The sequence below is a fragment of the Bufo bufo genome, chromosome 9, assembly GCF_905171765.1.
Source record: "Bufo bufo chromosome 9, aBufBuf1.1, whole genome shotgun sequence".
In the NCBI taxonomy this organism is placed as follows: Eukaryota; Metazoa; Chordata; class Amphibia; order Anura; family Bufonidae; genus Bufo; species Bufo bufo.
Window position 1 is genome coordinate 175788920 of NC_053397.1, and position 10014 is coordinate 175798933.

At 43.1% G+C, this 10014-nt stretch overlaps 1 protein-coding gene across 1 annotated transcript in view; it reads left to right on the forward strand.

Moving 5' to 3' along the window:
* The window catches only part of EFCC1 (EF-hand and coiled-coil domain containing 1), a 100043-nt gene extending 90352 nt beyond the window's left edge, over positions 1 to 9691 (forward strand). The window contains 3 exon segments of the mRNA XM_040407493.1: positions 874 to 1032; positions 3285 to 3354; positions 8976 to 9691. Of these exon segments, the coding sequence (XP_040263427.1) occupies positions 874 to 1032; positions 3285 to 3354; positions 8976 to 9106 (360 nt within the window). The 3' untranslated portion in view covers positions 9107 to 9691.
* Positions 9692 to 10014: the final 323 nt, after the last annotated feature.

The following is a 10014-nucleotide window of genomic DNA, read 5'->3' on the forward strand; positions in this document are numbered from 1 at the left end:
AGATACCATGGTTCACCCAATGAATGAGCAAATGCTCTTTCATCGGGTGAAAAGCATAGCTGATATGGACACCAAAATTATTGATTCTGGGCAGCAGATTGCCCTGGATCTGCTGCCCAGAAACATGGAATCAGTATGGGCCCAAGCGATTGCAATAGCAATTACTAAGGGTTCTTTCACACTAGTGGCAGGGGACAGCCTGTCGGATCCGTCCTGCCGCAAGTTCACGTATGCCTCCGTACTGCCGCTCCATCTCCACTGACTATAGGGGCGGAGTTCCGGCGGCAGAACGGCAGCGCATGCCGGGAGGCATCCAGACTAAAAGTACTGCGTGCTGCCGCCGGAACTCCACCCCCGCCCCCATTATAGTCAATGGGGACGGAGCGGAAGTCCGGGGGCACAGGTGAACTAGCGGCAGGACAGATCCAACAGGCTGTTCACCCGCTGGAACAGCCTGCCGGAGTCCCCTGCTGCTAGTGTGAAACTAGCCTAATCCTCATACAGCAGATGTGATTGCTGCATGTAGCTTTAACGTCCTCTGAAAAGCAGGCAATTATTGGGAATGAATGGTTTGTTCCCAATAATTGCCTGCTCAGCTGGTTCATGTAATGGCCTTTATTGGCCTATCTGCTCGTATATTTCTAGAGACGTTAGATAAATGTTTGTGGTTCTGCAAGTTTTGCTGGTATCTGTTGACAATCTGATCTACTGTGTGTATGCCCAAAAGTATGCCCACTGTGCATGTTTACGTGGTGTTAGCTCCCTGTTTCTAGTCATGTCTGTATTAAGGTTCCACTGTTCATCACGAACTGTGTTTGATCTCTCTTATTGCTGTGTTAACCTTACACTAAGCTATTCATTCCATTTTGCTAGACTAAGGATCCATTGATTGATGAACTTGAAAGAAAAGATGAAGAGATTGAGCTATTAAGGTTAGACCTTCAGATGTTGGAGACAGAGAGGGTTCGCCTATCCCTAGTAGAGGAAAAACTTCTTGATGTTCTACAGATTCTTCAACAGCTAGGGGATCTGGTAAGAGATTGGTCATTTTAGTACACAGCAATTCAATTTGTCTCATCACAGCAACCCATATTCAGATTAAAGCCAGGGATGAGATAATCACTGTGGGTCCAGCTTCAGAAAGCTTCAGCGATAAGTTGATATCACCACAGGAATCACAGAAGGCAACCATTCAAATAAATGCACAGTAGAGGTTGGAGATATGGAAATTTTTTGAAATAGTATATCTGGTACATTGCTATAAAAAAAAGAGACCAAAGCAGGGTCAACTTTGCCTCAGGTGGGAAGCATTACCTATAGGATACATCGAGAAGCTTTTTTAATATATACATTTTATTACAAAATTAATGACCAAAATACCTGCAATTTTGGGATTTTTACCGATACTTTTTTACCAGCCCTCCTATAGGCTTTAGCTGTAGCCCCGATTTTATTTATCCTGTTTTTCCTTATTTGTGCTGTTTTTTTTTTTTTTTAAGTTTCTCTTCTCCACACAAAGAAAAATGAACAGATGTTTTTCTTATGTTGTGATGTGTCAAAACGCCAAGTCTATTCTTGGTCCACACTAATATTTACTGCCTTTGATTTACTCACTTAACAAGTCTGGCAAGACTTCCGGAGACTTCAAGACTTCCGAATAGCCTTTGGTAGGACATCCGAATGAGAAAGCCCAATTCCTAGATGCTTTCCTTCGAAGCAGCTGTCAATGGAGAATGGCAGGTCTACAGGACCAATCAGAAGCCGTCACAAACTTGTAGATTTAACATAGGAGCACAGATTGAAGAATGAATGCTATGGAAATTCTGAAGAAGAGCGAGAAATATCAAAATATGAAACACTTCTCCACTAGGATTTGGACTTCATCCATTTTAAACTCCCAGACTCTGTTGACCCCAGGTTGTCGTTCATTATCATTTTATATATTTTCATAGTCTGTCGTCAAGAATAATTCAAATATTCTGGCAATCCTCCACCTCCCTTCGCTGTGACTTTCTCACTCATTCTTTATGAATATGTATGCCTGTGATTCTCTAGAAGCGCTAAGTTGGAAATAAATATTTTCCTTTTAAATATAAGTAATGACATGGAGCGAAGCTGAAGGATCCGAAGACAATGGCAGACCATTTACCGCGGGGACACGCTGTAAATACAGTGGCATATCTTTTCTCCAGGACGTTTCATGGAAATGAGACGTTACCTAATGGGAACTACAAATAGCACATTTTAATACCTCCCTATCTATGCAGCAGACTTGTTAGCATTCACAAGCATTTAGTAATCCATTCACTTCACTGAAAAACACCTTTAGGTAATATATAAAGGGCATTTCATGCTTGTAACTGTGTATATTAAACCAAAGAACAAGTTTACTGCCAGTCTGGCGGTTTTATGTGGCGGGTAGGCACTACCCACCTTTCATCGGAAAGAAATATTTCATCAGTCATCACTATAACCAGCGTCAATGAGATAACATTTTATGTTTTTATTGCTATAGCTGCCTGTTTATATCAGATAAGATCAAAGCTACCGCGAGTTGTTTTATTGTTCTAATACATAGAAGTTATTGCTCAAAAGGTAGAATAGTAACGGCATTAAAGGGGTTGTCTCTTCAGCAAATGGCATTTAGCACGTAGACAAAGTCAAAGGGGTTTTATATTGACCTATCCTCAGAATAGCTCCAGGGGTGCACCTAGCGTTTCTGCTCCCTGAGGCAAAAACTGAAACGGCGCCCCCACCCCCAATGCCAATTTCTTAACTTAACCCCTTTAGCACAATAAAAGCGCTCATTGCCCTTCTGCTTCCCCCCTCTTGCCCCTACCTGGTGCTGCCTGAGGCGATCGCCTCACCTGGCCTCATTGGTGGTGCACCCCTGGATAGGTCATCAATATCTGAATGGTTGGGGTCCGGCACTCCCGCCGATCATCTGTTTGGGCGCTACTTGCGACCAATGGAAAATAAATGTGAACAGAGATTTACATTGCCTGCTTTCTAGTTCTGCTTTATTGTATTAAATACGTGTGTGAAGTTTAGCAAATCAGCAAAAGGTTCTGTAATAGAATAACAAGCCCAGACAAGCAATTCCCGATGAATCTTGCAGTATAGTATAATGTATGCAGCGCTCGTTATATTGTGCATATGCCATTGTGTAATGCCCCCATAAATCAGAACGCTGCTATTTGCATTCTGCATGCTGCCTGTATCCTGTGCTTCTCCGTGATTGATTGTCACAGGTCACTCATTTCACTTGTACACGTTTATTTTAGCAAATACCGCATCAGGAATTGGGAAGAGTCCTATTAAACACCCTGGAAAGATGTAGAGAGCCGCAGAATGGTATGAAAATGGATATATTTCTAGAGATGTTTTTTCCATACTGAAAATAACACTATTGAGTTGGACTGATATACAGGGAGTGCAGAATTATTAGGCAAGTTGTATTTTTGAGGATTAATTTTATTATTGAACAACAACCATGTTCTCAATGAACCCAAAAAACTCATTAATATCAAAGCTGAATATTTTTGGAAGTAGTTTTTAGTTTGTTTTTAGTTTTAGCTATTTTAGGGGGATATCTGTGTGTGCAGGTGACTATTACTGTGCATAATTATTAGGCAACTTAACAAAAAACAAATACAGTTGCAAGAAAAAGTATGTGAACCCTTTGGAATGATATGGATTTCTGCACAAATTGATCATAAAATGTGATCTGATCTTCATCTAAGTCACAACAATAGACAATCACAGTCTGCTTAAACTAATAACACACAAAGAATTAAATGTTACCATGTTTTTATTGAACACACCATGTAAATATTCACAGTGCAGGTGGAAAAAGTATGTGAACCCCTAGACTAATGAGCTCTCCAAGAGCTAATTGGAGTGAGGTGTCAGCCAACTGGAGTCCAATCAATGAGATGAGATTGGAGGTGTTGGTTACAGCTGCCCTGCCCTATAAAAAAAACACACACCAGTTCTGGGTTTGCTTTTCACAAGAAGCATTGCCTGATGTGAATGATGCCTCGCACAAAAGAGCTCTCAGAAGACCTCTGATTAAGAATTGTTGACTTGCATAAAGCTGGAAAGGGTTATAAAAGTATCTCAAAAAGCCTTGCTGTTCATCAGTCCACGGTAAGACAAATTGTCTATAAATGGAGAAAGTTCAACACTGCTGCTACTCTCCCTAGGAGTGGCCGTCCTGTAAAGATGACAGCAAGAGCACAGCGCAGACTGCTCAATGAGGTGAAGAAGAATCCTAGAGTGTCAGCTAAAGACTTACAAAAGTCTCTGGCATATGCCAACATCCCTGTTAGCGAATCTACGATATGTAAAACACTAAACAAGAATGGATTTCATGGGAGGATACCACAGAGGAAGTCACTGCTGTCCAAAAAAAACATTGCCGCACATTTACAGTTTGCACAAAAGCACCTGGATGTTCCACAGCAGTACTGGCAAAATATTCTGTGGACAGATGAAACCAAAGTTGAGTTGTTTGGAAGAAACACACAACACTATGTGTGGAGAAAAAGAGGCACAGCACACCAACATCAAAACCTCATCCCAACTGTGAAGTATGGTGGTGGGGGCATCATGGTTTGGGGCTGCTTTGCTGCGTCAGGGCCTGGATGGACTGCTATCATCGAAGGAAAAATTAATTCCCAAGTTTATCACAACATTTTGCAGGAGAAATTAAGGCCATCTGTCCACCAACTGAAGCTCAACAGAAGATGGGTGTTGCAACAGGACAACAACCCAAAGCATAGAAGTAAATCAACAACAGAATGGCTTAAACAGAAGAAAATACGCCTTCTGGAGTGGCCCAGTCAGAGTCCTGACCTCAACCCGATTGAGATGCTGTGGCATGACCTCAAGAAAGCGATTCACACCAGACATCCCAAGAATATTGCTGAACTGAAACAGTTCTGTGAAGAGGAATGGTCAATAATTACTCCTGACGATTGTGCACGTCTGATCTGCAACTACAGGAAACTTTGGTTGAAGTTATTGCTGCCAAAGGACGTTCAACCCGTTATTAAATCCAAGGGTTCACATACTTTTTCCACCTGCACTGTGAATGTTTACATGGTGTGTTCAATAAAAACATGGTAACATTTAATTCTTTGTGTGTTATTAGTTTAAGCAGACTGTGATTGTCTATTGTTGTGACTTCGATGAAGATCAGATCACATTTTATGACCAATTTGTGCAGAAATCCATATCATTCCAAAGGGTTCACATACTTTTTCTTGCAACTGTATATACCCATTTCAATTATTTATTTTTACCAGTGAAACCAATATAACATCTCAACATTCACAAATATACATTTCTGACATTCAAAAACAAAACAAAAACAAATCAGTGACCAATATAGCCACCTTTCTTTGCAAGGGCACTCAAAAGCCTGCCATCCATGGATTCTGTCAGTGTTTTGATCTGTTCACCATCAACATTGCGTGCAGCAGCAACCACAGCCTCCCAGACACTGTTCAGAGAGGTGTACTGTTTTCCCTCCTTGTAAATCTCACATTTGATGATGGACCACAGGTTCTCAATGGGGTTCAGATCAGGTGAACAAGGAGGCCATGTCATTAGATTTTCTTCTTTTATACCCTTTCTTGCCAGCCACACTGTGGAGTACTTGGACGCGTGTGATGGAGCATTGTCCTGCATGAAAATCATGTTTTTCTTGAAGGATGCAGACTTCTTCCCGTACTACTGCTTGAAGAAGGTGTCTTCCAGAAACTGGCAGTAGGACTGGGAGTTGAGCTTGACTCCATCCTCAACCCGAAAAGGCCCCACAAGCTCATCTTTGATGATACCAGCCCAAACCAGTACTCCACCTCCACCTTGCTGGCGTCTGAGTCGGACTGGAGCTCTCTGCCCTTTACCAATCCAGCCACGGGCCCATCCATCTGGCCCATCAAGACTCACTCTCATTTCATCAGTCCATAAAACCTTAGAAAAATCAGTCTTGAGATATTTCTTGGCCCAGTCTTGATGTTTCAGCTTGTGTGTCTTGTTCAGTGGTGGTCGTCTTTCAGCCTTTCTTACCTTGGCCATGTCTCTGAGTATTGCACACCTTGTGCTTTTGGGCACTCCAGTGATGTTGCAGCTCTGAAATATGGCCAAACTGGTGGCAAGTGGCATCTTGGCAGCTGCACGCTTGACTTTTCTCAGTTCATGGGCAGTTATTTTGCGCCTTGGTTTTTCCACACGCTTCTTGCGACCCTGTTGACTATTTTGAATGAAACGCTTGATTGTTCGATGATCACGCTTCAGAAGCTTTGCAATTTTAAGAGTGCTGCATCCCTCTGCAAGATATCTCATTATTTTTGACTTTTCTGAGCCTGTCAAGTCCTTCTTTTGACCCATTTTGCCAAAGGAAAGGAAGTTGCCTAATAATTATGCACACCTAATATAGGGTGTTGATGTCATTAGACCACACCCCTTCTCATTACAGAGATGCACATCACCTAATATGCTTAATTGGTAGTAGGCTTTCGAGCCTATACAGCTTGGAGTAAGACAACATGCATAAAGAGGATGATGTGGTCAAAATACTCATTTGCCTAATAATTCTGCACGCAGTGTAGTTACAGTACTGCTATTGTTATGTTTAAAGGGGTTATCCAACCCCAATAATGCCCCACAGATTCCCCCCACAGATTGTACTTACCTTGCTCCCCGGCACCCGCGTCGCTCCCGATGTCCGCACGGCCGCCCCATGCGGGAAGGAATGGGGGTCAGCCAATAGCAGGCCGCGACGGGAACTAGCATCAGGACAGGGAGATGCAGCGGCAGCCGTGCGGACATCAGGGGTGACGAGGGTGCCGAGGAGTGAGGTAAGTAGAATCTGTGCGAGAGGCCCGGGTATTTGGGGGGGGGGACATTTTTGGGGTTGGATAACCCCTTTAATAATAATACCATTAGTTAACATGGCAGTTATTCTGTGTAGATTCTAGCAATGACAGCAGCTTGGAAGAATATATTCTAGGACGTGTGATTTTCTGATTTTTAAAAAAAGCTGCAGTAGATAAATCAGCTCAAGAATCTAACTATGCCCACATTCCCACTTACTTTAAAAAAAAATTAAGTAAAGTAATGCAAAATGTTGCAAGTTATTTATGTAAATGATCACAAAAAGTCGCAAAGGCCTATTATGCGACTGTTTGAAGCAAGAATTAGAGTACAGGGCGTGATAAATTCCCTAACAACCTTTACAGCCATGTTTTTCATTGCTTTAATTCATCTCAAATGAAAATAAAAATAGTGCCTAAGCAGAATCATGTCTCCATGGTTACAGACTACAAACAAATCCCGTCTGATGCCTGTATAGTCTTTAAAGGGAACCTGTCACCTGGATTTTGGGTATAGAGCTGAGGACATGGGTTGCTAGATGGCCGCTAGCACATCCACAATACCCAGTCCCCATAGCTCTGTGTGCTTTTATTGTGTAAAAAAAAACGATTTGATACATATGCAAATTAGGCCTCTTCCACACGACAGTATGTCTTTTTCAGTCTTTTGCGGTCCGTTTTAAACGGATCCGTTGTTCCGTTTTTTGTTTCCGTTGTGTTTCCGTTCCGTTTTTCCGTATGGCATATACAGTGTACAGTAATTTCATAGAAAAAATTGGGCTGGGCATAACATTTTCAATAGATGGTTCCGCAAAAAAACGGAACGGATACGGAAGACATACGGATGCATTTCCGTATGCATTCCGTTTTTTTGCCGACCCATAGACTTTAATGGAGCAACGGAACGTGATTTGCGGCCAAATATAGGACATGTTCTATCTTTAAACAAAACGGAAATACGGAAACGGAATGCATACGGAACACATTCCGTTTTTTTTGCGGAACCATTGAAATGAATGGTTCCGTATACGGACCGTATACGGACCGCAAAAAACGGCCTGCAAAACGGAAAAAAAAAACGGCCGTGTGAAAGAGGCCTTAACCTGAGATGAGTCCTGTCCCTGACTCATCTCACACACAGGACTGCTCATGCACAGTGTGCCCTCCGGGATTTTGCCGGCTGCTTTTACGAGATCCTAGAGATATGCCCCCATTGTCTGAGATGGGAATGCCCCTTTCATGGTACATATGTTTCTGGCACAGTAACTTATTATGATAGGTCAACCTGTAAACGCAGTGGCGGCTGCCAGTCTTCTTCAGCTGCCTGAGCTGGAAAGTAAAATGCCCTCCCCTTCAGAAAGTTGGCACACAAGTTAGCAATTTTTTATTGATGGAAGTCTCACCCCTGATTACCTTGCATCCCTTCCAAAACTGGACATAGTCTAAAACAATATTCAATCTTGGTACCCAGACGTAATAACATCTCTAAGCAGGCTCAGAGTGGTCCACAGAGGTACAGGTGAATCCCCCGGTGGGCCCATGAGCAGGATGGGCCCCTATTCCACCACCACCTGCACAAGTGCCACGTGGCACAGTAGAGCGTCTGCACTACATACAGATAGGCAGCCTACAGCACCTCAACCAGCCTATGTTCTTATAACAAACCACCCAGTTTATTATTATAGATGCATCAGGTTGCTGAGATGACTTCTAGGTTTGGAGGCAGGGGAGCCACTATTCTCATTTCCTAGGGACCCATCTTCTTGACGGGACCCCCACAATCAATCATCTTGTAGCGTCTTGCTGCTGCAGGTCATATCTGCACCTGTGCAGTGGGCCCCAGAATAGATTTTACTGGTGGGCCTTAGGCATCCCAGTCCAACACGGCCTCTAAACAATGCCAATTAGAAGCGGTAACGTGAGGCATGCTGTGCTCCTGCCACCGTCTTCTTTATTGCATGAATGGCTGAATTATTTTCACCGGTTATAGATTTTGATCTCGGAATAAGCAAATACTTGACACAAATGTATGGAAAAGCAGCCGTTAATCACTAATGTCAGTGCTATCTAACTTTTGTCCTTTTGTTTTTTTAGGAAAGGAACATATCTTTGGTGTTTTGGACACTTTATACCATGAATTATCTGTCTGTGAATTACTTCATCACCAGCACAATGAAGGAGATAGCGGGCAGTCCTTGGCGGGTTCCCTAGTCGTATCTTGTTGAACAACAGCGCCATCTATGGGTCATCCATGACAGTGCATCTCAGAGGAGCATGACAACTATCTGGATGCCCTGAGACAGACTGTGAGTGAACTGGATTGGATGACAAAGCAGCACTAATCCATCTCCCCCAAGCTGTACTCCACGATCTGGATCCCACAGCGCCGGAGCATTTGCTTGACTGTTTCCGGGCAAAGCAACCCAAGAAGAGCCCAGACAATGAGCACATAAAACATTTTCATTGGTTGATACAGACAAAAAAAATATTTTATTAATTTTTTACCTGCAGATGGCCCATGTGCCTGAAAGGAATTCATCAGTTAGCACTGCCAATGACTGCCATATGGGAACAAGTTAAAATGGGAACAATTAAAATGAAAATATGGCAATGAAATGCCAGATTTCCCCAGACTAGGGGCCCCTGACTGTGATATTGCAGAGAGGACAGCATAGCCATTTATGGTTCAACAGTGTACTCATCCAGAACCAGTGGCGTAGCTAGAAATGACTGGGCCCCACAGCAAATTTTTGAATGGGGCCCCCCCTCCTCCAGTAATTTTTTCGCAACCCCTTCCTTTCATGCCGCCCCCATTCCTGTGGCTAGTAAAGATCGCTCTCTCCTACCAGGCCCGGCAGCTGTTCCATCCGTTTTCTACACTGTCTATACTGTCACTGTATATAATTTCATTGTGTAATACTGTTGAGGGGGCCCTGACCAAATCCTTTAGTCCTCCTCCTCCTGGATGGGCCCCTTCTGGGTCAGGGCCCCAAAGCAGCCACTTCCCCTGCTTCCCCCATAGCTACGGCCCTGTCCAGAACTAATACTGGCGATGGTGTGTGACAAAAAAATCTTTTAATTTCACAAATCGCTCTGTAAGGGACAAAGCTAATGAAGCAGTGAAAAGATAACA